Below are 27,700 nucleotides of genomic sequence, written 5' to 3'. Positions count from 1 at the left end.
GGAATGCACTGCCCAGGGAGGTGGTGGAGTCACCGACCATGGGGGTGTTCAAGAAATGTTTGGATGTTGTGTTGAGGGATATGATTTAGCTGAGAAGTATTGGTGATGGTTGGACTGGATGATCTTATAGGTCTTTTCCAATCTTGATAATAATTCTGTGAATTCTGTGAAGGAGGCATCTAGACTCCGTGCTGTTCTGCCTTTTTGCTTCATTAAACTAGAAGAATGTTCTACCAATTATCTAGCCAAAACTGATCATTTACATAACAGCTATGGGAAAATAGAGTTTCATAATATCTCAAATAATCAGACTTCCATTTATAAAGACTTGCACCAGGAAGCACACCAGGTAAGATTCATCTCACTCTCCTACAGAATTCTGCATTGTAGACAGTTGACCACTCTGATGCTCAAGAGAGTAGTGCCATCTAACAGGTCTCTCCCAAAGGGAAGATGAACTCTACCACTCTGGATCAAAAGGAACAGAACTTAACAGTAAAATCCCTTAGCCCCGATTTAGATCCTCCTAGAATTTGGAAATTCCAACTTTGCTGTCCAAGTGCATTGCATTTATTATTGTAGACTCATAAATGATGCTGTCCTTCCTGAAGAAAAAGATGTATTTAAAAGGTCTAATAGGTTTTGAAATGGTTCTTTAAAAATGCCATTTATAAATCTAATAGGAATGTGGTTCTTTTGAAATCCCATGCCTATGACTCACTTTAGCCACACTGAGTAGAAAAACACAGAATTCCTCTGCCATCAGAAGGAGAGGGAATTCAGGTGCTGCTCTTTCGAAAGCCAGACACATTTTTGTATGCTGTTCAACTGGTTTGAAGGGAGTGCTCAAGAAATTCAGTGTGCTATCCACTGCCAAAGCACAATTTAACATTAAAGGAACAATTAATAATAACGGACTTGATTGCTATGAAAAAAAAAAATTCTGTGGAATCAGAGCAACAAGATGAAGTAGCAATGCAAGAAAAAAAGATAGGTCTTATCAGCAAAATTGAATTCCAGATTAGGAAGTGCAGCTTCCCTTCCCAGAATACAAAGAGACTGCCTGTGATTACAGCAATCAGAACCAGAGGGAGGTTATAAGTTTATCTAGTCTGAAAGCCAAATGAAATGGAAAATAGACTGCCAAGCACTGAAAAGCAACTAAATGAACAGAGAACAGCATCCACAATTTTCCCAGTTCTGCAGTGGTCATACAGGACTTCTGTTGAGTTTTCAGGTCAAGTCAAGGGAGAGGACATGGGATAATTTCCCATGCTTAGTGGGACAATATGACACCAGTTTGAATCTGAATCTTCAAGGTAAGTTCCTAAGACAGCCTGAACTGCAAAACTTCCAACTTTAATGCGTAGTTCAAGGAAGAGAAAGATTCTTAAGTGAAGAACCAAGGCAATGAGAGCACATAGTTACACAGAGCAGAAAAAAAAAAAAGTTGTTTTGCACCTTTCCCCAGGTTCGACAGTATAAGCAAATAAAATACAATATGTGGCCAACAGCCCCTAGCTGGTTTCTGAGACTGTGTGTGCATCTTCCAAAGACACTTCCATACTTCCATTCATTGTAATGTCTCAAAAATAAAATGAGCCAGCAGTTTCTGTGTGAAGTTACAAGAGAATGAAAAGGCATCACTTCAAAATGAATCTGAATATTTAATTGCAAGGTTATCAGACTTTAAGATATTGACATTCCTTCTCAAAATATACACCATAATCTAATATGTCATTTCTACTATAGCTTTGGTATGACAATGTTTTGAGGCACAAAGATTTTGAACTATCAAAATCAACAATCTAGAATTTTTGCAACTAAAGGAGTACATTTCTCTGAACATAATGTAGTTATACATAAGATGGTAGGAAATGCTTTAATAAGTTACTGCAGACAATACTGACAGTTCTGAAGAGAGTCAGTTAAGAACAGATAATGTATCTTTGAAAAGAGGGAAAGAGGGTTGTCACATGACCAGTGAAATCCACAAAACCAGAACTTATATATTATAATTACTTCCGTTCTGGAAACCAGTTACTTACTAAAACATGTACATAAGTGTTTTCGGGAATTAGAAGATAAATCTTAACTAGTGCCTATAAGTAGTGCAGTAGATTAATTTGATAGGAAATGAGAGATGACATCTGGGGAACTGGATCAAACCAATTCTCAAATAACCCACTTAACATGCTTATGCAAATATATTTATGACATCAAGTAAATACAACAGAGCTAGGTCATACAAGAACTAGGTCATGCAAAGAAAGCCACAATTTGTATGGAGTGTTTTTTTCTCTATAACACTTTATTAAATATTTTTATTTTCATCTACTCATTTATTATTTTCTGGTATCCAGCTAGGGAGAAACAAAGAAAAAATTCATTTAAAAGACTGTTGGGTTTTGGTTTTAGTTTACAGACTGATCCTTAAATAACAAGTACAAGACTGTATATCCTGGAGACAATGAAATGTAGTTCACTGTCATATATACTGGTAATTAGTCTGGGGTGCGGAGCTCTGGCTTACAGCACATGCATAATGAGACACTGAATGCATTCTGCATCTTCCCACAAAACCAGTGCGGCATTTCTCTCGATACTTCTGTAGTTGTTAGACTGTGTTTTCCAAAGACGCTTATGAACTCTTATAACACTGATCAGGAGCTAAATTTATTCTCCTAATGTTCAGCTCTGTTGCAAAGGTTCTTGCCTTTTGATAGAAGAAGAGAGACATTTCCCGGTCCACAAGGAAGTTATGGTAGATGACTGCAAGCCTTGTGTAAATCTTCAGTTGAGCTTTTTTGTTGCCAAGGTCCATGGCAGCAGCAAGTGCCAAATGATAGTAGCCCGCTGCATCAAAAGGATCCTGAAACAAGAGATACAAAGATAGTACCCTCTATAGTACAACCGGACATCCAAGTTCAGTTTATTAGGAATCAAATGAGGATAATACAGATTCTGAATTTCGGTAGCTTTTCACACTTGATTATTTACGTTCTAAATACGTAAAAATAGAACATGGCAAAACTCAATGCTGTGAAATGTTACTCAATGTAACTATTTTCTGCCAGCAGTTTTTAGTATTTCTTACCTTAAGGTCATAGAATATAATGTCTCCTAAGATCAAGTACACCTTGACGTAATACAGTGTTTCCTCCTCAAACTCCAGGGGAGAGGAACAGAGGGACAAGGCCTTTAAATAAAAGTGTTCAGCTAGTTCACAGTGACCCAAATGGTGATGGATGGCAGCCAGCCGATGGTAAGCTATTCGTTCATTTAGCTGATTTCCTAATGAGATAAGGTATGAGTCAGGATAAAACCAAAAAGAGGCAAAGTAGTCAAGTTGTCTCAAACCAGAATACATCTATGCTATTTTTTGGTTTATTTCTATATGGTATTTGCTGATCTTTTACTGAATAAAACTAACTTTCTTCAAGAGATACATGGTCAAAACTGGCCCTTGAAGAAAAATCCCACAAAATTCCTGAATTTCCTAGTGTAGGAATTGACAGTGCCTAGGATTTTCTTAAGAAATAACTACATTCATCTCTCTCATGTATAGATATATACATCTAGTGCATACTTATGAAGAATACAAATAGATTATTTCCATGCTCCTCCCAGTACATACTTTACATCAGAAGTTATGACAAAAAGATTATTTTCAGACTGATCAAAATGACCTGTCTGTGTGTGTATGGAGGGCTGAGAGGGTTCTTAATCAGTTGAACAGCTCTCAGATTTGAATAATAGTCATTTTGAAAACTAGTCCTATCATGTTTAACTACTTTTTCCTAGGTTGGTCCACCAGCAAGGCTATGAACAAATCTGAAAGAAATACAGGACACTTAGAAGCCACTTGGGACAATATTATTCATTAGCATTATAGCTTAGCTGTGAGAAAAATACTCCATTTGGACTTGTAATCCCAGGTTTAATTTTGTGCTCTACCACAGTTTTCCATGAAAGGTTGGAGTTAGAAGAGACAGCTATAAAGTTGTTCATTCTTGAAGGGAAGATACAGTAGCAATGATAGTATCATTATTATTAAATCCTGGCAAGAACTCTAACTGAATTCAAAGGAATAAAGCTTTCTAGAATTCTACCTTATTTTGGAGATATCAGTAATATTCAGCTGTAATTGAAATTGGTCTTACCTAGACTTACACTGAGCCTAAGAGATGCTCTTGCATATTCCAGACTTTCCTCGTAAACCTTCAGATTCACCAGCAATTCCACCAGTTTATTGCATAATCTGAGTTCAGCGTTTTTGTTGCCAGTCTTTACAGCAAGTGGAAGAGCCCTGTCCTGAAATGCATAGAACATCTTAGGTACCGCTGAACCCCCGGATGTGGGCTGACAGGTTTCCATTTATGTCATGCCAAGCAACTTCTGGTTTCATTTTGCTCTTTGCTTATAACTTATCTTACACCCAAAAGAGGAGTTGCAGCAGGTGAAATCTATTAACACCATAACAAAGTACTCAGCTACAATAGGTTATAAACTGTTTTCTGAGAGGATCAGCTTTTGGTTCAGCATTTGTAGAACACCTGCTGTGATGGGAGAGTACATAACTACTGATGCAGTAGAAAAACCACACAAACCCTGTAGAAAGTCACTGCTTTCTCCTTTTCCCAAGTACCATTGAAAAATATGTCTCCGGCAGCTTCAAACAATTCCATTCCTAAATTTGGATCTCCTGTGTGAAGAGCAGCATCCTGAGCAACCTGAAAAGAAAATAAGATATGGAGAAAGAAGGAAAGTCTTGGTTAATTCTTCGTAACAAAATAATAAATATTAGCAACTTTAAAAGATTTTGTTAAGGCCTCTTATTATATAGGAGAGGCTATATTTTATGAGATCGTGCTCTATCTTTTTGGTACCCTGATTTTGAGCAGGCAAGGGGCAGGCAGATGCTGAAGGAGGAACACAAGGACCTGGGCACATGCAGTGTTACGGCCTCCCTTTTTCTAGCGATACTATCTCCTGCTGCCTTTGTCAGCACACGGCACTCTAAAAACAATAGTGCATTTGATAGCTGCAACATATTAAGTTTGAATTAAATCAAACTTATCATAGAAATAAATTCTAATTACAAGTTAAATATTGCTAACAGTGCATATTTAAAAGTTTGTGAAGTTAATTCTGTAAATAAATGCAGCTCTGCTATCCTGTTCTTCTGAAATAAGGATATGTTGTGTTAGCAAAAAGGATTTAATGAAAGGCAGCATGCATCCTCTCCAAAGCAAGAATACAAGGATGCTTAGTTACTGATAGGAAGATGAAGAATCTTGCTTTGACTTCATGATCTTTAGTATTAATTGAATGCATTCTGAAAACAAGTCCAGCTCTCTACGTAAGCAGAAAGGCAGCAATCCTTTTCAGCCTGTTTTGGCTTCAGGCACTTAAAGGCTATTGCATCACAGTTTTGGAAGTTGTGCTGTACAAGCAAGTTAAGATGTGATGACTTGCACAAATTACTGGCACAGCAGTCAACCTTTTAGTGGGCAGATTCCTGCTTTGAGACTTCCCTCATGGACAGGCTCTTGCCTCTCTGCTCTAAATATCAGGTTCTATACACAGACAGTATGGAATACAAATCCATGTTCCTGGCCCACTCCCCTTCTTGGAGGAAACATAGGAGACTGATAAAATTATACCACATGCTGATTTGGCTTTTGTACTACCATGTGACTGACTTGGGGTCTGTCAGCTAAAATCATTCAGTAAAAGAAAAAGCACAGTCCATTCTTGTAAACACACTTATTCAGTTTCTGTGGTAGGCATTCAAAAGTGTAACTTAATTAAGAGAAAAATTCATTAATGTAGCCCCACATATTGTGTCTCAGTACATTTTAAACATGAACTTGTTTCCTATGTTCTCCTGTTTTGTAGAATTTTTTTCAAAACATCATAACAACCGATGTCCAATTATTTTATTTAGAGATCATATTTTGGTACCACTCATACACCAGCCAAGACTTAGATCTTACTGTATCAGGTTCTGTGCACATCCAGCACTACAAGGCAGCCCCTCTCCCTTACAACAGGAGAGAAGTATTTTTAACCCCTTTACAAAAGCAAGAAACCAATTCCCTAAATACTTCAGTGAATGGCTACGAGCCATATAGACAGAGTCAGATCTGGACTGCAATGCAGCTCTGAGAAAGACTCTCAATCACCCAGTTTCAGCAGCCATGAGGGCTAGATGCCCATTTCAGGTCATCTTTCAGTCTGTGTTAGCACAGCAGTAGAAGCAGCAGCAGGTTCCTAGGTAGTTGTGGGGGGTCCGAGGTGCGCAAGCCACATGACTCTGGTCTCACTATTGCAAAGGCAGCAGCAGCTCCAGCTGCCTCCATAGCGGCTGTGCTATGCACAGCCACAAAAGGAAAGCTTTAGATGTTCTGGAAATACTTCCTGAAAAAGCTACTCCATTTTCCTGGGAATCTGGTCCACAAGCCAGGATGCTAACATGCTTATTATCTATTATCCACCAGCACGTAGCATGCATACGTGGTTTGATTGCTGTGGTGCTGCAGAGCCGGTAGACAATCATGAAGAAATATGCAGAATTTGCAACACAGCAGGCACTAAGAAAAGTCACTGCCCAAAACCATTACAGAGTCAAGAAACAGATTAAAATGGAAGACCACTGGAAAATACCAAGACTTTCAGCTGTTAAGCATCACATAAATGGTGTTATTGTATGTTCAGAACATGAGTTAGCAAAATCTCTGGGATCATGATATTGAATTACTCTCTTTCCATGCCACCTGCACCACGTTAACAACATGCACGTGCCTGTAAGTGTTGACAACGTACCTGAATATAAAGGTCCACAAGCTCATTCTGCCTCAGAACATAATATATCTTTCCTGCTCGTAGCCAAGCATATGCTTCTCTCTCTTTTTTCTGGAGATCTATAAATATTCCAAGGCTTCTTTTGGTACATTCCAGAGCTGACCTGTAAGCCCTGAAACAGGAGAAAAATGCTAATCCCTGAGGGGTTCTTCAGAATTGGGAATGTTTTTCTTCATAGTGAAAAAAAGCTTTATGTTAGTGTAAAAAATAATCTGTTTCCTCTATTCAATGCACAATTATAATTTCTCAGCTATATTACACTAGTAACTAGCAAACTTAGTCATCTTCTGCTTCCTTTTTTTGTTCAATCTATGTTTCCTCTTAGATTGTTATCACATTATTTCAGTATAGTTTAGTTTAGATGTGTCCTTCCCCTACCTCAGGCTACTGACAAGTGGAAAATCCTCCGTCATCTTCAGCTCTTCTATTATTTATGGTTTTTTACTACAAACTTCAGAAAGGAATTGCATCTGTAAATATTTTTTTCTAAATATCCCCTAGGCATCCGGCTTAAGCACAACTCAGACTAATTAGCAATTGTAGAAAAACTTAGAGGGGAGAGAGAATGGGACATGACACCACCAGTTCTAGAAGTACCTAAATAATCAGATCATTGAGCAGTGCACTTTTCTTTAAGTGTAAGGGCAGTGTGCTCTCAGAAGAGTAGTCATACTCTTCATTGCAGAGATCAGATTTATTGAGCTTACAGTGCTTTATACGAGCCATAGAAGCCTCAGACTTCCTTATTAAATCTTTCAGTCTGCTTAGATCTCCAAGAGATCTAAAACAAATCCAAAAGTAATACACTCCCTCATATTTCACACTATCAAAATGTCAGTTTTGTTTCAACAATGTATCTCATCTGAGGGAAAAAAAAAAAAAAGTTTTTTACCACTTCTTGATTCTTACAGAAATTGAAGAGACTTGTCACTCCTTTTATACTCATGAGAGGAAGTAAAGATCCACTGAACAAGCCTGACATTTCAGTCTTCTCTTCTTTGCTAATAAGCTCCTAACATGAGGAGAGGCAAGGTAGTCCAACTCAGCCCAATTACTGAATGCCACTTCCATCCCTCCTTTGGAGTTTTTGCTTTTAAAGCAGACAGAAGCATATAGCAATCCACAATCCAGCATGGCAGCTGGAGCGGGTCAGGCTGTGTCCCCTGGTGTGGCCACCGTAATTTACAAAGAAGGTGGTGACACCAAGGACATCTCTGTTTTCATGACTTCATCATAGACACATATCCTTGTTACTCAGGACTGTTAACTCAAAGAATACTGTGATACTATGGTCTAATATCATATTGAGTACATGCTATTATCTGGTAGTCTCCTAAGGTTACACAGCTAACATTATTTGGGAGCCAGGCTCCTAGGAGACAAATTCCGTGCACTACATGCACACGAAGCAGCAGCTTCTCCAGCTACTTAAATCCTTCTGCAAACTCCAGGTAGTTTGAAATCTTAACCAACTCCTTTGTCTTCAGCCTTTCAAAAGGATTTTCACCAACTATATCATTAAACAGCAGCGAACAAAGGAAAATAAATTAGGTGACACATTAGGAAAGTTAGATGCTTGGAATGCAGCCACTTAGAGCTAAAATAAGCATCTGCTCTCTGCCTAACTGAGGATATTTTTTCCATCCTTTCTGAGGCATGCTTGAAAATACCTGAATCTAAAGTGACTCTCTGAAGTGGAATACAGCAAGGAGAAGAAAAAAAAATAAAGATCAGATAAAGCTGCCTTAAAAAACACTTTTAAAATTGTCTGGAGAAACCTGTAAGTTTCCTTAGCACATATTAGTTACTATAAATTGACTTGTGCAGTCTGTTTTTTCAATAAAGCAAAGCAAAAAAAAAAAAAAAAATCAGTATTCTGAAAATAAGAGCAGTATAGAAACTGCTGGAGACTGACACTATGCTCATAGTCTTTGTGTTTATATAAGTTTTGAATAAAAATTTTCCTCTAAGAGAAACACTTACATAGAGACAATTTGATAATGCCATTTGGTTTCTAATGGAAAGATTGTCTTGTAAAAAAAAAAAAATATCAAGGCACTTGCCAGCAATAGTTCTAGACTTATAGCACTCATCAAAAGTTGCATACCATATAATACTTTTAAAATGTATTTACATAATTTTTAAAATAATTTGGCTCTTGAAGTGGTACTAATCCCTGATGAACATCTCATCCCTTGAGAGATTATAGTTACTTAAAAAAACCAAACCAAAACAAAAAAACAAAACAAAAAAAACCCAACCACAAAACAAGAAAAGCCTCTACTAGCACTGGATCCTGCAATTATAATAAAGTGTATTGGCAAAGTAGAGTGGAAAAAAGTCAGTCATATTCAGCTGTTGCAAAAATTGAGATCCTTTAGTATGACAGAAAAGTTATAATCAGAATAAAAGCAAAGTCATTCAGCATGTCTTACCTTTCTGTTCCTAAAGACAAATACAGCTGACTAATGGTTTCCAAAATTTGTCCCTCCAGAACTTTGTTGGACATCTTTCTAGCTAAAGATAGTTGATATTCATTGTAGATGACACACTGAGCCTCATTGGGAACAACTGTACTGTAGAACTGGCACAGAAGTTTAATTGCTTGTAGTTGACCTAGGAAAACAGATTGGAAATACTAACATGAATCTCTATTATAAAATGAAAACTAGATTAGTTTTAAAATAATTCATTCTTACTATTTCACAAATTCAGCACAGTCAATGAATAACAATATAAAAGACATAACAAGAAGATGCCACTGCTGGTTTCTTCACCTCTTAGGTTAAAAAGTGGTTACTTCAAAGTTGATCTCCAGAATAAAATTACAAAACAGCCATCTTATCTGTATAAACTGCCTTAATCATGGTGGCAAGAATAAATAAATAAAGCATGGGTCTTCTAAATACAAATATTTTATGTAATCCAGATTACTGATTGTTTTCGTACCTTTAAACCTGAGTCTGGTGCTGTTTGTACTACCAAGGATATCTAACTGTTGTAAATATTATTGAACAAATAAATCTCTAGACTTTTTACTAATTAAGTTATTTAGGTTTTTTCTTAACATTTAATTTTCTCTATCATTTCTGACAAACCTAAGTACCACCAGACAACAATATATATTTATTTCTCCATCACTGTGGCACAGAGCAAAGATTTCAATCGCTTCAATAGCTATCACATAACTGGATATAAAATGCTGTTTAAGGAACAACTATAACATTCCTAGGAACAACTGTAACATGCCTATATAACAAATATTCCCAAACATGGTATATATCATAACTGAGAGAAAAAAAAAAAAAGTGCTTACTTTCCAGGTGATTTGTCTCCATTGCAACTAAAAAAGCCCATTCATAATAGAACCTTCCTTTTTCTCTTTGAGTTCCACCAACATAGTAAGATCCCAACTGAAGGAGGACCTGGATAAAGTCTTGACCACAGTCCATACTTGGAAGTTTGGAGAATAGCTTCACTGCCCTGATATAATAATGCTCTGCCAGCTTGCTGGCTGCTGCGTGCAGGCAGAGTACCCCAAAATTAGCCAGGGCTATAGCTTGGTTATGGGTCATATTGGTCTCTTCTGAAAGATGCAGTGCTTTGTAGTAGCTCTCAGCAGCTTCTTTTGTATTGCTTGTTCTTTTCAAAGCAATAGCAAGCATATTATAAGCAATGCCTAGTTGTTGAGGATTGCTCCATGAGGAGTCTACAACAGCATTTAAAATGGCTAAAGCCACATCATATTGCCTGTAAAGAATGTATAACCAAGCAAGTGAAACCAAATAGTTAATAGTTTCTTCTGGCTTTGCAGAAACATCAGAATCCAGCGCTTTCATCATGTAAACAATGGCTTTTCCATACTGTTTGTGGTGGCTGTAGAGTTTTGCTAAGCTAAGACAGATAGTGCTGCATAGTCCTTGCTGCTCCTTAGTAAACGCAGAGGAAAGTGCTTGTATGAGGTAAGGTGCAATTTGGGATGGGAGCTCTATTTGTCTGAGCTTTCTCAAGCCATAGAGCTTGGGAGCATTTTTGATGACTAAATCAATCCTTTTCAAGGAATCCATTAAAATACTGGAGCTATGGGAAAAGGTGACCTTTATGCAACTTAATACAATGTGTGGCAAACACTTTTCATTGTAGGACTCTGCTAGTTTGAAATAACAGTTGTTTGATAAGTTGTTTTGTAAACCCAAGTCATTAAGCAACAGTTGAAACCTTTCCAAGAATGGCAGTGCCTCTCCATGCTGTTTGCGTGCACTGTAATGTTTTGCCAGTAGAAAGCATGCCCTTGCCTCTGCATGTTTGCTCTGGCTCAAAATCGTCCTCTTCAGAGCGTACTTTAGAATATCTGACTCCAGGTCAGCACTACAAATGTAGTTGGGAATTCCCATGAGAAGAGATGTAGCCTTGTCAAAAACATGAGCACATTTTTCTTTGTTCTTCTGTGTCAAGTAGATGACTGATAGATTTGTATAAAGAGCAATTACAAAGTACAAATCACTAAACTCTCCAGCTACTGTTCCCAACGCTTCCTCAAAATACACCCGGGCTTGAGAAAACTTGAGCTTTTTAACACTGAGCCTCCCCAAGAGAAAGCATAGCCTTGCGAGTGCCCAGGACATATCTGCTCTCTTTGCTGCTTCCCTTGCTAATCTAAAAAAGCTGACCAGTTCTTCTTCTTCTGAAAACCCATAAAACATGCTATTAATAAATGGATAAGAGAAATCATACAGCTTTTTGAAGTTTCTGTCATACTCTTTCCTATTTAAGAATAGTAACAATGACTCTAAGATGTCAGATGCCTCAACATCATCTTGATGTATGTGGAAGCAAGGTCCTTCAGATGGAGGAAAGATCTCTGTATCTGGAGAGCTAGCAGAACCCTTGCCTTCAGCAGCTGGCTCTTCTGCCTGAGTAGCCTCCAAATTCTTGAAGTTCTTCAGGAATTCTTCTATCTTGCCATTCTTGATGGGGGATCCTGTGCTAGAATGTGAACATGGAAATTCTGAAATTCAAAAATAAATTAAAGATCACAAAGTCATGTGTGCATGCGCACAAAGATCATTGATAAACCAACAAAAACATGTATCAGTAGAAGATACTGTTAGGAAAACATTATGTAACCGTACTGCACTTTCTTAGCAGTATGTCTAGGAGACAGGCCAAAGGTGAGGAAAGAGAGAGATTAAGAAGAATCGGGGAGGAACGGGGATAAATGGGACTTGCCACATGTAAGCGAGCTGCTGATAAGTATGCTTGCCTAGCAAGGCTCTGTGCCTGATCCAACACTAATCCAACTGAAGTCGAACATTATTTGAAACTGTTTTGTGTCTGAGTGTATAGTCAAAAAGTATACTCTGAGTGTATAGTCTCTCTGTATGTACACAAGAGAGATCTGCCAATGAATTACAGTTCAGATTAGCTGGTAAGAAGGAGAAAAGCAGAATCTGGAAAGACCCAAGGTTTGAACTGGAGGCTGAATAAAGGGCCCAAGGTCAGGGCATGGATACTGGATGGACTTAAGGTCTAAGCAAACTGCGTGTTTGTTGAGTAAGGGTATGCTTATGTCCTGATAGAAAGCTAAGACAGGTTAGCCAGGGGAGGGTAAGATTGAGTTATTTGAATTGTTGAAGTCTCACATGGGTGCTGTGAGGGTGCCTGCAAAAGTCCTGTTCTCCTGTCCTCATTATTTCTGTGAGGCCAGCCATGCCTGTGTAATATGTAATAAGATAGCTTCTTTCAATCAAATACCAACCCTGAGTCTCTGCTGGCACAGACTAACTTTCTCAAAATTACCAAGTTTGTGGTGATTGATGTGGTCATTGATCTCAGTTCTCCTAGTACTGTTGAATATCTTACAAATAAAAAAGACAGATATGCCATCATTTCTTCAGTCCTCCCACTAATATCCAGCCAAAATAATAGGCCAGGGACTAGGGATGTAATTTGCAGTCAGTCAGTGTAAAGCTTACAGCTACATATCAACAGGAGTTTACTGAAGTTGCAGATTTAGAGCTCAGTTTTCTTAGAATCTCATTTCTGAAATTGTTCTGCAGAATCATAAATATAAAAATTGGTATTTAGAATAATGTAGTACAATACAAGTAATGATAGTGACAGCTTAGCAACCAAATGCCAAAGGGAAATTATGCATCCTCATCAAATATCTCCTTTGGGAAATATATTTATGGGATGAAGTTTTCTAGCAGATGGAAAATCTGCTGGAATTCAAAGTCAGCACTTGCCAGGTGCCCCATAAACAGTATTTTGCTCTGTTAAACAGCGTGGGGTGGTACACGTGTGGGTGTCACAGTGGTAATAAGTCATACAGCTTCTAATTGGATAGCAAGGTCCAAGAAAGACATCTGATATCAGCGAAAACCCACAATGTCTTACAGCAAAACCTAGGAAAGCAAACTGAGAGAAGAAAGTTAGAATGTGAAGAGACATGAGAAAGAGAAGAGCTGGCAATGATACCAAATATCAGAAGTTGCATTAATTTTATGTAAAAAGTGTATGCATATGAACTATTACCACATTCGTGAGCTTTTTGAAATTCTGGTTCTTCTAACAGGTCTGTAAGAAAGGAAAAAAAGTCATGTCAGTTATGGTATCTTAGTTTTTTCAGTTTTAAATATCCTAAAAAAAAAAAAAAAAAAAGGCTGGTTTTTAGTTTGGAATTCTTTATGTCAGAAGAATTGTAAGGGCCCTGGAAATTTAGAAGAGAAGAAATTTTGAAGTCTCACCCAAAGCTAACAGATACTAGGGACTTACCCTCCTGCTGATACAACCCACTGCTCAGTAAAGTGAGGAGACATCTGCATATCACAGTTAGAATCAAAGCCAGCCAGTTTGGCAAGAGGGATGCATCACTGCTGCATTAAAATACAAGTGAGCAGCGTAGATACAATCATTCCCCACAACCCACCCCTAAAATGAGGTAACAAAAAGCCCCACCCCACGATTGAGGGGGAGGTGGGAATAATTTGGGGTAGGGTAGTTGGTGTAGGTAAGAGTAAGACTTTTGTGGCCATTCCAGTAGCATGCAGATGAAAAATCCCTGTATCTACCTGTTTAAAAGGTGTATCTTTACATTTTGTAGACATTACTACTATAGATAGAGCTACTTTTAAAAGTTTAACGTAGCACATCTGTGGAACAGTTAAGAATTGCTACTTTGTGTAGAAGATATTTCTCAAGGTATTTCATGCTGCATTTCAGGATTACATTCACTGCTTTTGATAGACTAGAGATGCAATATAAGTGGTTCTGAATGTATGAAGGATGTATCTAAAAGCAGAGGCTCACAGGTGTATTTAAGCTGATGGAAAGCTATTTTACTAGCTTTTAAGAATGACATCTCACTGACTGTTTACTTCTGGATCTCTGTTCTCTAAATGCTTTCCCAACTTTGGTGGACAAATGCCACAGATATTTACAACAGTCATAACTTAATGCTCTGAATATCTAATTGGGGAAGTGCTCATAAGTAAATACTTCTCATTAGATTTATGTAGATGGAAGGAATCAAAAACTCATTTACGCATCACACAACAAAACACCAAGCGAATATTGAAATCACTTGCTCTGGGTAATCAGGTTATGATGACCCATTGTGCAGTTTAAGAGAAAAAAAAGTGTTAAAGATGGTACTATTAGCTAGGGAAGATGTGAAAAGAAGTTGTCACTTGTAAAGATTAGGGAGGAGATGAGATGTCGTGAAAAATGTGCAACAGGCAAAAATAGCAGTATGTCCATTAAGCCCATGAGGTTGTTTTAGTATCTAATAGAGGTCTGAGCTTCTGTTTCCAGGCTTTTCATTTGAGCAAGGAAGGTGAGATGTGGAGTCACTTTGCACATTGACAATCAGCTGCAGTTTGCAACTCACATCTGTTCGCACACAGACACACACACCAGTTTGCAGAATTAAACCGATGCCTCCAATTCAAACCTACACACAGGGTCCTTTCAAATTTGAGCCTAAGGGCCTGTTTCTTTGTATGGCACTAACAGAGACAAAACTTGTTGTACATTTGACAACCATACACATCATCACAGAACAGCCTGTGATGGGATAATAAATTGCTGCTCCTTTTCAGTGCAGCAAGACAATTATATTATGCTACCATACACTAAGTCTATAAAGGTGAAACCCCCAATATCCCAATTAGTTTATGTAAAGCATGAGCACTTAGAAAAATAACAGCTGTACCAGGTGATGCAGCCAAAAGTATATTTTTTTCATTGTATGAACAGTATTTTGCTATTTTTCTATACCTTTGAAAGTTAAATCAAGCATGAAGAGGTTTATGTTTGCATTAGCTGTCAATAATTATTATGCCACCTTCCCTAAGATGAATGAAAAGCCAGCAGTATTTGGGTGAACATACTGCCTTTTATAATGCAGCACTCTAACATTTGAAAGCTTGAAGTTCTGTTCAGCTCAGTAACAGAATTTTTAAAATCTTGCTGTTTAATTCACTCAAAAATGGACAAAAAAAAAAAAAGAGATGTGTAAATGCTGTACTGGGAAAAGTCTTGCATTAGAAGTAGCAGAGATGATCTAAATGATTTTTACATGCCATATCTATGATCAGTCTGAATACCAATGTGTTTCAAAGTGGGTTTAAAAGCTAGAATCTCATTGGAATAGGGGAAAAAAACCCATCAGTTATAACAGGGATATAGGAACTCCACATGTTACTTTGTGCAGTAAAAAAGAAGTAAAACTCATACTTACCTATGCGGTACACAGAACAAACATCTGTAATGGAGGTTTGTTTCAACAAATGTATCACTTCTTCCATATTTTTCCCTTTTGAAAAAAAAGATAGCTCTTCTGCTTCAAGAAAATCCAGGTCTTGTGATCTAACAAAAAAGGAGCAACTTTGAAGGTGTCTGCAAGCAGATTTGGCTTGAGGAGCTCGCTGCATCAGCCAAATTTGAGCTTCTTAAAGAAACTATTGCAATCTTTACATTAGAGGTCCTACTGTGTTCTAAATTAGTAACAGTCATATTTATAAACATACATACAAACTGATGATAGCTATGCTTGCAGCTAACAGTTTCTGCCTTATCAAAGTAAGTTTTATGTCTATGAGTCATGGCATAGCATTTTATGAGAGAACTTATTAAAAGCACAAATCTTAAGGACATTATGGTATTGATTTTCCAATATAAGCTTAAAGGTACACATCAAATGGACCTGCAAGCAACATTTAAAAACTCCTTTTTTCAGCATGCAAACAGTCCAGACATGTTAATAATAGCAGCCTATTTACATGGTGCCAATGCATGCTGAAATGCACATTTTACAGGTTTCTGTCTGCATTATGAGCAATTGTTTGTAAGAGGAACCTCATTTGAAGCAAGGCCTGTAATTGAGGGTACTAGCAAAATCAGAACTTGTATGCTTTAACATAGATCTTGAGAGATCAGCAAAAATGGAATCTTCTGTAAGAGTAAAGCTTCTTGGATCTTGTGATCCAAAGAATAGAGACTGATGAGGCTCTGAGCAACCTGATCTAGTCGGGGATGTCCCTGCTCCTTGCAGGGGGGTTGGACTAGATGGCCTTTGAAGGTCCCTTCCAACCCTAACCATTCTATGATTCTATGAACCTTTTACAAGTAAGAAACTCAAGTACAGGCTGATAACATTTTCCGACATTTCAGCAGACTTCATATTCCAATTTCTTTGCATTTGTTTTGACTGATACATGCTATGACAACTCTCATTAAACTCCCCCTCCCGACTTTAACATTCGGTATTTTAGAGCTTAAGAGACAAAAATCTCTTTTTGTTTAGGTGTTAAATAAATATAACTTACTTATTTCTAGAGAAGTCCAGTTTAACATGACTTGTCTTTACAAAACCTATTTGGTCAGTAAAGACATGTCTTCCAAGAAACCATTCCATGCATTCAGTGAAGTAGCCAAGAATCTCAATTTTGTCCCCTTCCTGGAAACTGATCTCTTCTGCCACAATACTTTCGTAATTCATCACAGCTAGACAGGATCCCCTTGCTGTGTCATAAGGAGATAAATAATATTTGCACATAAAGTGATTTAATAGTACAAATATACTTAATAGAATAGCCACTCAACAGATGAACATACTTTGCAAAAGACACTCCTGGAACATGTGAGTTGCATATCTGATGCAGCAAGATTTAAAGCATCCAAACATAAATGGTTTGGCTTGAGCAATTAGAATTGTAAATAACAGCATAAAATTCCTAATTTCCCAGCCATTAGAAAACAAAGTCTAAGATGTTTTCAAAATTCTAGCAAATTCCATCATGAAGAACTGCTTTCAGTCCCTACTTTTCTCTCTTAATAAAGGGCTCTGAACTTGGGCCAAAGTAAAAACCTTTAAACCAACAAAATCCTTATTGGATAAATATAGTTATAGACCGTTCAATACAGTATTAGAACCAAGATGTGTGGTAGAAAATAAGCGATAACCTCAGATCATCTATATGCATTTATCTAATATTGCCAGAGAAATAAAAGTAGTACACGTGAAAGATCCAAAATAATTACATTGCTGCATTTTCTTATTTTTTAAAGAGTATGATAAAAATCTACAGAGGCATCATCAAATCAATTACTGTTTTCTACTTTGTGTACCTACTTAACACAATGTTTAGGAGAAAAAAGGGAGACATAAGACTTCAGATTTTAACTCAACTTAAGCATGTCTAGCCATATGTTTTGTGAAACTCTTTTGTCATAGGCAGAAGTTTATGCTCTTGTTAATTTTACTGTGATATAATTTTGAAAGCTGTTTTCCCATCCTAATACAATGGGGGGGAAAAAAATTGAACCTTTCAGAGTCCATCCTAATGAAAGCATCGAATAAGTAATTTTTTTTTTAAATGCTGATGTTTAAATGGAGTTTCTTACCAACATGCTTGATGGATTTAGATTCAATGTTGTGTGCAAGATCAATAGGATTAGAATACATTCTAAGAAACCATCTGAAAGCAGAAACAGAAATTGAAGTTAGTGCATGAGACACTTCCTAAATGTTGTGACAATAACATTGATATTTTAAATCCATTTGAAAACAGATGCATCACTCCCATAATTATGTTTGAATTTCAGCACTGTCAGTACACTTCAGACACAGCTATGTTTTGAGTAATATTCACAGTAAAAGCAGCATTACTTCAGTCAGTCAAAGAAATCTAACTGAGAAAGTCACGCTATTTCTCCCTGCACAAGGTCAGTAGAAAAAATCCAGCTTTTTGACTACTAAGAGCACGAAGAATTAATGATTTTCTGGTGATTCTTGAAGTGAGTCCATTTATAAGTTCATTGATACAATTGTGGCTTTCTAGAAATTATAAGCTTGGACATGAACTTGAAACAAACTGCAGTAAGGAGGTGGATGGCTCCTGTCAATAGTGTTGATTAAAAACACTGCTAGCCTGTTATCATCCACATTTCAAGTATTCTACCTGTTAGAAACCATATTTCCAAGCATCCTGAAAAATTAAAATTCTCACTTTATATTATTTTAGAAGTGTTAATAGGATTTTATTTCAGACTCAAAAAAAAATCTAGATCACAATATGGGAAATAATCTTTAAATGCTTCTCTGCAGGCATCTGGATTAATTTCAGTTGTGTGTATGGAAGGAAAGAGAGCGTTTGTTCTCAGTGTGAATGGAAAATGGATGTTCCATAACAAGCTACCATTTAGAGACACTTATGTCCAAGCAGACCTGTACATATGAAACCGACATATGAAATAGGTAGCTAGAGTCAGGTACCTACTGATGAAAAGGGATCAATGGCTCCGGAGAAGCATTAGACAGCACGGTCATGTCAGCATCCACAGATCCACTTATTACACCTTCAGCAAAAGCCCCAGTCTCAAAGCAAGTGTTTATTTCTTTGTTTGTAGCCATTATCTTTTTTATCAGATTGTCAGAACATAACCCAAAAAATGACCCTAAAAAGAAAGCAGTGGAGTAGATGTCATTCTATGTAATGTTGTAGTGTCATACAAGCTTTAAAACTGGCTTCAAAAGCATCAGTAATGTTCAAGTAAAGATTGAAAAGCTGAGACTCCACGATTTCCTTTATGATTTTGTTAGGTATACAAATATTTCTGTCTATTTTCTCTTTTAGTAAAAAAAAAAAAAAAAGCAGAACTGATGTGTTCGATGAAGTGTTGAATCCTCTTCTGCAATATTTTGCAGCAAATTACCTAGACATATGTGTATCTATATTGCCTGAAGAACACAAGAAATGTTTCTATCCACTAATCAACAATCCATCTAGCCCATCATTCTGTCTCTGACTGGCAGCAGGTGATGCTACTTAGGAGAAGCACATGAGCTTGGCAACTACCTGTAATCTCTCTCTCTCCTGTACATCTCCAGGATCTGCAGTAATATTAACCAACTTGGAACGTACATTCCCCCCCCCCCCCCCCCCCCAATCCTTTCTGTATCCATTTATGGACCAGTTGCACATGAATTTCTCTAATCCCCCTATGATCCTACTGAACCCAATCTGTGTTTGTTCCTTTCTCTTATCTTTCTGGTGCCTTTAGAGTGAACAGATATAAATTTCAACTTCATTAAGTATTTGAATCAGTTTCAATATTTGGTTTTAGGATCTAGAGAAAGGTGCTTCTTAAAATTTAACCTTAGTATGTACAGTCTTCCTTACCTTCCTGTACTAGCAGGCTTCTGTACATCAAATTTAATGACTTTTCATTTATATAGACTTCAATGCCCGTTTCTTCCTCCTCTTGAGAACAGAGCCAAAAAGATTGATCTAGGAATAAATTCTCCATGCAATGATTTATAAAACCTAGGGGGAAAAAGTCCAATTTGTTTTCTTTGCAATTTTACAGCATTATACAAGAAAATAACTTTTCAGAAGGTCAGAGACTGGGGTAGGCATTCACATAACTCCATTATTGCTTAACTCCTGACATACAGCTAATTTTACTGCATAGTATTACCAAAATTACATCCATTAAATCACATGCATTACTTTTGATGCTTAGCTCTCACAAACTACACCTAAAAGGTGCACTGTTCTGTACCTAATCTTCTGAAAAAGCAGACCATGCCCTCGCCTTACGAGGGTTCCCCATAGTTCAGCTATATTTGGAAGGGCTGGAGCCTGAAAGAGGTAATCACCACCACGCTTTGAGCAACAGGTGCTTAGCACCATGTAATAACATATTACTGGAAATAATCTCAGAAAATAATCTCTTCATAAGTTTCTGTTTTCCAATTCAGCTGTGCCAATGTAAGCAGAAACTGTGCCTGGGTATCAGATTCCTGGAATTTATTTGAGACAGAGATGATACTACATCAGAAGAAGGCAGTGCTTGATCTCGGAAACTGAGACCCCTTACATTAGGACTTAGGGCTTTCAAAGCTATTTGATAGTTACAGGGAGATCTGGATTAGTATCATAATCAGCACAGAATAGATAGTAGAGTATTACTTAAATGGCCAACGTCAATACATTAGCTGATCCTTTGTGTAAAGGGTTACGATGAAGAGGAAAGGTGGGCAGATCAGCGATTAAAGTGCTACTGTGCTGTTTGGAAGAACTTGGATCAATTTTCTGTTAGCCACAGCCTTGGCTAAGAAGAAACTTCACTATTCTAATGCAATTTTGCAGAGAAGGCACAAGAAGATGTTTTTTTCTAGTTCTCTAATGTGCATTTTAAAATACAAAACAGCAAGTAAATAACAAACATGAAATAAAAAATAAAACTCATTATTTTCCTGATGGAAACAGGCAAATTCAATAGTAATGCACACAAGGATCTCTATACACAGAAGAAAAAAATCAAGTGAATAAAACGAGGAGACAAAGATCTGATTCAAATGCCATTCTTCAGAAAAGATTTGTGAGGTTATAAGATATTAAAAATGAAAGTCAAAATCAAAGGCATCATATTGTTACAAAAGGCATGCTTAGATTTAGAAATAGGACTGAAGCATGCAGAGCACATGAAACAATCATTTTACTTCATTTCATCTGAAGCCTTACCAACTCAGTGCAGTTTGCTCAATACTATTCAGGAAAGATGGGGAACAACTAGAGGGGTCCAATGGAAAGAATGATTAGAGGGCTAAAAAATACATTCTGTGAAGAAGGGCTAAAGGAATCAGGGTTAATTTTCCTGAAGAAAAGCAACACTGAGTGGAAGTGATGGTTAGAAGTCTCCAAATAGGTGTGAGCTTGGTGCACAGAAAGAGGAATATACTCTCCTTGTCTAGAGTGAGCAGAAAAAAAGCTGTAAAAGCATTTAAGTTGCAGCATGGGTTGGACTTTAGGACAAAACCACCTGGATTGGAATAGACTGCTTAGAAGGAATACATGAACTGATTCTGGGGCATTTAACTTAGACAGGACATCTGCCAGGAACAATAGCGGTTACCTGCTTTGAGACAAAGGCAGGTTCTCCTGGAGGTTCAGGGGTCTCTCCAGCCCTATCACTAGTACCAAGTTCAGGAGCACTACTTACTGCTATTAGGAGTTAATACAAAGAATCTCAAAATCCTTTTCAACAACTTCCCCATCAATCAGAAATTGTATGCAGAGGAATGAAAAAAAAAAAAAAAAAAGCATATTGAACTATTGCATGGTGAAACAGCTTTACCCAGTGAGTGGTAGGTTAGAAACTTCCATATTTCTTCAAAAGTTTTGAACGTCACCACTATTAGATCTTGATCACTATGAATAGACAGCAGCCTAGCAGAGAGCTCCTGAAAAAAAAATAAAACCCAATATTTTCATTACAATTATACCAGACTTGAGCACAATTTCTCACTAAGTAACACTTATGCTGATATGCTATGTATTAAGAAGGATTAAAAAAAACAGGATTTTACCTATATGTAATATCTGTTCTTTAACACATACCCTCAACATACAATGAGACAAGTTTTAATCTGGTTTTTTGTTTGTTTGTTTTTTTTAAACCCATTTTAACATGGAAATGTTCTTATTTTACAGAGGAATTAAGATCTCAGGAATGACCACACTGAGTGAAACAGCCTTTAGGGCTGTCTGATTCAGCCACATCTATGTATACAGGTCGGTATTTTCTATTTAGAGTGTGAAAGCCAGGCAAGCACCCACTGGTCCTTTCCAAGAATACCCTCCTAACACAAAGCGATTTACAGCTTGGGAACTGCCTTTGCCGGACATACGGACATTAATATTAAATAGTAGAAAGAGCTTCTTTCTGTTTGTCGGTTTGGTATTTTTGACTTAAGATTTCTCTAGGTCACCCGAGGCACTGTAAATTTTTAGGATCCACACCATCCTGCTGTAGGTTAGCTTTAGAGCTCCACACACATATGAAGACGCCCCTCCTTTGATGTGTCTTTGAACCTGCTAGCTGGCAGCTTCAGCCTAGTTCCAGAGGAGACATTAAATAGTAATTGTCTTTCCATGGTTAAGACAATTAAATATATTGGAGTATTATGGTTTTTTAAAAAGATGCACCAAGATACTTTTTTTTCCTCATTTGTACTGGTTCGTGTTGCTAGAGTAGCATTAAGTTGTGCATTTAGCAAAGATGAGCAATGATCACTGTAAATTACAATGATGAATTTTATAAGGAATTTCAGAAGTGCTAAAAGGGAGAACTACATAAACCTTCAAATAAGTGAAAGAAATATACATTTTAGTGGATTCTAATCGAAGTGTAGTAGTACACCATCTGGTTGCACTTCAGTTAATAGCTGAGGAACAGGGCTCTCCCATGACGCTGGCTACCATCTTTCAGAGAAATATGACCTGTGGCAATTTATGAGAAAACTGTCTGAACTAGTATCTCAGAGTAAGTCAGATGCAGAGCTAACAGGTATAATGCTACTTTGTAATTTCCCACTACCGTATCCTTGCTCCCATTACATCAAAAATGAAATGCATTTTAAAATAATTTAAGGATTGATCAAGAAATTGATTGTAATTCTGAAAAAAAAATTATATCTATATAAAAATAGTGCTTAAAACTTTATTTGTAATCTGAGCAGGATGGAGCTGATCCACCGTTTCTATGCTGTTATGTTATTTTTTTTAAAGATCTCAATTAATTCTGTTTAATTTCCATATTTTCAATTCACACAACACGAATGTAATTCCTTTTTGAAAACAGAAGTTCAACTTAAGCCTCTTTCAACAGGCATGCCTCATCATTGCTTTGATCTTCTGCATGCCCCTTTCTACGCCAGATTAAATATTAACAAGAGCCTGAAATCTATTAATAAATTGCCAACACATGCTAAAATATCTCAGCCTCAAGGGCTTTATGCACTGCTGAATCTCAAAAGAACATTCTAAGGAAACTTATCATTATAAATCTTGCTTCTTTCAAAGCCCTTTTCCCAGTGTGTTTCTAATAAGACCACAAATCTAGTCTGTTTGTATGCTGTTTTCCTTCTCCTCCTTTCCCTTCTCTCTTTCTCCATCTCCCCCTAAACAAAAAGGCAGAGCAGAGCAGGAGGAGTACAGACTGTTTTCACAGCCACAAATTCATCAGGCTGGTGGTAGAGAGTTCACAACACATGAAAGAAAAATCATGTAAAACACATGCATCTGAAACAGTCATAAAGCCACAATTAAGATTTCAGTGTTTGGCTTGCTAGTGATGGAGGCTGGAACTCATAGCTCAGACAAAAAAGGACAACAAAGTTCAAATGGTATCATCCTGCTTTTTCATCAGGAGGGAAGAGGAGACTTTAAATTGTATTTGTAGCAAACTTCACTGGTTGTAGAGGATGAGTTTCCTATATAAAACCAAATTAAAGACAGTAATAAAAATTGGCCAACCCTTTTGTTTGCTATTTAAAGTATGACTATCTAGCCCTAGGAAGTCCCATATTTATGCTATTCTTCAGACTTCCTCTTTGGCTTAGCAGTGGGCTTCCTGGGTAACTTGCGTGCCAAATGACTCCAAGTGACTGGAAACTGAAGTGAAGAGTCCATTTGAGGGCAAATTACAAAAAAAAAAAATCAGAAAAGCATTATTTCCTTTGATGTAAATCAAAGCAGAACATATTTAAATTAAAACTCTTTAATGTCTTATTTAGCTGGGTTTATTTATTTTACATCAAATTGGTGTTCCAGTCTTTTTCAGTGGTTCAATATTTCTGATGTCTGTAGATGGCTTTGGGCTATGGGAAACTCTGCTCACTCAAATTCAAGCATATTGCATGTAGATGCAAATAGGAAAATATTATCTCAGTAGCACAGGGTGTATTCTCTGAATAAAACAATTCCAAAGCAATTGACTTACACTGAAAACAGCCATCACCTCCCTGCTGTCATTTTCTAGAAGTCGGAGCTGCCGTCTGAGCTGTCTTTGGAGTTGGGGATCAGGACATCCACTCTTTCGTCTTACCATTGTTAACTTCAAGGAGATATCTGGAGAAGAATATCCATTTACAGTGCTGCAAGTTTTATGAATCCATTTTGGAGAACCAGAAAATCTCTCAAAATCATAGAATCCGCATTAAGAACTATTTTTTTTCCGCTTCAGAGACAGACACACAGATAATTGCCCCACTGCATGTTTCCTTTTGCATTTTTATTATCCAGTTGAGATAGTAGCCTCGTATGAAACAAGATTTTTTTCAGCTGCATAATAAAGGCTCCAGCTGTACAAAGGAGGGTGATGTGAAAGTCTGTATTAATTTTGGGAGATAACTCAGACTTGGGGATGAAGAAGAGAGAAGAGGAAAGAAGCAAGCAGATTGGTAATTTGTCAAATTAGACAGCTCTGTGGACATTAAGAACATGCCCAGATTTCCCATGCGTATTTTTAAAATCAAGGCAAACAGATACTGGAAACACAAAAAAAAACCCTACCGCACACCTCAGATACCTCAGCATCTTACAACTCTTTATGCTAACCTTAAATTCATGGTTAACTGACATGTCCCTCCCACTATTTCAGATGGCTTCTACAAATTGAACATTGAAAAAGCTGTTTCTCAGCTAAGCTGGTTGAGCAGTACCAACCAAGATAAAGGGCCCAACTAAAAGCTCACTTTCATTATTTCCCCAGCACATCTGAAAGAAGCTAGGTACCTGTTCTCAGGTCTTGACATCTGTTTATGAGAAGCTTTTGCTACAGGTAAGGGTACAGTTTCAGACAGCTTCTCTCAGATAAAGATGATCTTTGATAAAGTTGCTTTTATTTTGCACATCTGTTAATTTAACTCAATAACAGGAAATCAGATTTGTAAGTTTTTAGATACCCAGATGGGCACATATAAGCCAGTAACACCCACTCAGGAAGAATTTCAATTGCAAGTGTGTAAATAGGTCGTGCTTCCAGCAATAAATGGGATTCTTGTATAAAATATTCTAGCTCCTCTGAGTTTCGTCTTTTAATCAGGTAAAAAAAAAAGATATTTTTCACATTCTAGTCTGATATGCTGCATCTTACTCTGTTTTCAGAGGGCTTCCTATGTATGTCTCCAGGTATTTTATGACAACTTGCACCTAAATTAATTATTACTTCAAGGTCAAGAAGGGTGCCTCAAGTATAAAGTAGTGTTACTGAATTACAAAAACTCTCTGTTTAAGCTGTGGTCATTTAGTCGATTGTTAGTACATTGTCGTGGGACCAAACTACGCAGCCTCTCTCTCAGTCCCCCCACCCTCCAAGGGGAACAGGGAGAGATAATATAAGAAAAAGGCTCGAGGTTTCAGATAAGGACAGGGAGAAATCCTTAAAGTTATCATTATGGGCAAAACAGACTCAACTTGGGGAAAACTGTTTATTAAAACCTAAGCAGGATAATGAGAAAGAGAATAAGACAACCTCCCTCCACCCCTCTTCTCTTCCCGGGCTTAACATTACCTCTACCTCCTTTCCCCTCCCCAAGTGGCACGGGGGGAAGAGGGAATGGGGGTTACGGTCAGTTCATCATGCGTCGCTTTACACCACTCCTTCCTCCTGGGGGGGAAGAACTCCTCACATTCCTCCCCTGCTCCAGCCTGGGTTCCTTCCCACGGGCCACAGTCCTTCGTGAAACTGCTCCACCGTGGGGCGTCTCTTCCATGGGGTGCAGTCTCTCCAGAACAGCTGCCCCAGCAGGCCCTACACGGGCCACAGCCTCCTTCAGGCCTCCACCTGCCCCAGTATGGGCTCCTCCACGGGCTGCAGGTGGATCTCTGCTCCTCCATGGACCTCCATGGGCTGCAGGGGGACAGCCTGCTCCACCATGGACTGCATCACAGGCTGCAGGGGAATCTTGGCTAGGAGCTGCATTACTGCTCCCCCTCCTTCTTCACTGACCTTGGCATCTGCAGACGTTCCTCTCACAAGGAATTCTTCACAACAGGCTGGCAGACGCCTCTCAGGTTCTCTTCACTTCTCATCTCCTCTCCACTTCTCACAGCCGGGCTGGGCCAAGTCAGGCCCAGTCGGCTGCCCAGAGGGAGGCCAGAGGGTGAGGGCCACAAGGCCCACAGGGCCTTCCCCTCTCTGCTCTCCCACTTCAGCTTTTTCACATCATCTCTTATCTCTGCCCCCCCCCCCCCCCAGTTTTTCCCCTTCTTAAATACATTATTGCAGAGGCGTTATCACAGAACATTCTGCTACCAATTGACTCGGCCTTGGCCAGCAGCAGGTCCGCCCTAGGCCCAGCCGAGTCCACTGGACAAAGCAGTTTCCTACAGAAGCTACCTCCATAGCTGCACCCCACTAAATAAAACCAGGACAGATATGAAAAGCTATTCCATCTACATACATACAGTCAATTATTAGCACAAAAAAACCACAAACAAAAAAAAAAGGTCTACACTGAGGGTGTTGGAACACTGGAACAGGCTGCCCAGAGAGGTGGTGGATGCTCCATCCCTGGAAACGTTCAAGGCCAGATTGGATGGGGCTCTGAGCAACCTGATCTGGTTGGAGATGTCCCTGCTCCTTGCAGGGGGGTTGGACTGGATGACCTTTAAAAGTCCCTTCCAACCCAAACTATCAATTCTATGACTCTACGAAGTCTTCAGTTACCTGGACCACTGTTAGGTAACAGTATTGTTGACCTTTTCATTTTACCTGAACCCATAAAAGATACTGGCACAAGAGAAGACTATTACTTAAAAATTCATAATTTTGTTTTATATAATCAAATTGACTCCAAGATAAATTGGGCTTCTACAGTTACATATTCAAGTCAAAGTTAATATTACTGAAATAATAATTGCATTGAACTAAATAAATTAATAATGCTTTTGTGAAAAAAAATATTAATAATGCCTTATCGAAAGGAAACATGGTCCAAAAACCCATTGCACGTATGGTAATCTTCCTCTCTGCTCCTATGAGCTCTGACGCATATCCTCAGTTAATAAGAGCCTGAATTCTGTACTGAGTGGGACAAACAGGTACATAGCACAAATAATTTAAGTACAAATAACCATATGCCTGGGGACACTGTCTACCACTGATGTGATTTGTCACATCAAGCCAGAAAGCAGAGCGCATCCCAGTGTTGTTTTTCAATGGTTATTTCTCTTCCTCCACAAGCAAGAGAAGGGAAATATGACTAGACTCTTAATTTACAGAGCAGGCCATGAGCCCTCGAGAAGGGAAGCCTGCTGTACCTGCTGCACTCAATTCCAGCTTCATTGAAAATATAAGATTTAAAAATTAAGTAAATAAATTTACACTTGGAAAGGCCACAAACTTAAAAAACCCCAACATTTGATAAATGAACCCCATATGTCAAATAAGTAATGAACATTTTATTTGTTTTTATTTTTATGTAGTCCATAAATTGCTTCTGGCTTTTCTAATCATTTTTCTCTCTTTTTATGATAAA

The 27,700-nt window shown here is 37.9% G+C and overlaps 1 protein-coding gene across 1 annotated transcript in view; it reads right to left on the bottom strand.

The window, feature by feature from the left end:
- Positions 1 to 2,293: 2,293 nt before the first annotated feature.
- The window catches only part of SH3TC1 (SH3 domain and tetratricopeptide repeats 1), a 34,133-nt gene continuing 8,726 nt past the window's right edge, over positions 2,294 to 27,700 (bottom strand). The window contains exons 4-18 of the mRNA XM_086746331.1: positions 24,160 to 24,287; positions 21,514 to 21,619; positions 19,554 to 19,697; positions 18,651 to 18,828; positions 17,776 to 17,849; positions 16,698 to 16,893; positions 15,611 to 15,738; positions 13,405 to 13,446; positions 10,184 to 11,875; positions 9,303 to 9,483; positions 6,829 to 6,979; positions 4,611 to 4,733; positions 4,164 to 4,314; positions 3,098 to 3,294; positions 2,294 to 2,872 (exon numbers count right to left, since the gene is read on the bottom strand). Coding sequence (XP_086602457.1) covers positions 2,642 to 2,872; positions 3,098 to 3,294; positions 4,164 to 4,314; positions 4,611 to 4,733; positions 6,829 to 6,979; positions 9,303 to 9,483; positions 10,184 to 11,875; positions 13,405 to 13,446; positions 15,611 to 15,738; positions 16,698 to 16,893; positions 17,776 to 17,849; positions 18,651 to 18,828; positions 19,554 to 19,697; positions 21,514 to 21,619; positions 24,160 to 24,287 — 3,722 coding nt within the window. The 3' untranslated portion in view covers positions 2,294 to 2,641. The remainder of the gene's footprint in view (positions 2,873 to 3,097; positions 3,295 to 4,163; positions 4,315 to 4,610; positions 4,734 to 6,828; positions 6,980 to 9,302; positions 9,484 to 10,183; positions 11,876 to 13,404; positions 13,447 to 15,610; positions 15,739 to 16,697; positions 16,894 to 17,775; positions 17,850 to 18,650; positions 18,829 to 19,553; positions 19,698 to 21,513; positions 21,620 to 24,159; positions 24,288 to 27,700) is intronic.

The sequence above is a fragment of the Chlamydotis macqueenii genome, chromosome 4, assembly GCF_036417535.1.
Source record: "Chlamydotis macqueenii isolate bChlMac1 chromosome 4, bChlMac1.mat, whole genome shotgun sequence".
Taxonomy (NCBI): Eukaryota; Metazoa; Chordata; class Aves; order Otidiformes; family Otididae; genus Chlamydotis; species Chlamydotis macqueenii.
The sequence above is the reverse complement of the archived record's forward strand: the minus strand, read 5'-3'. Positions and strand labels throughout refer to the sequence as shown.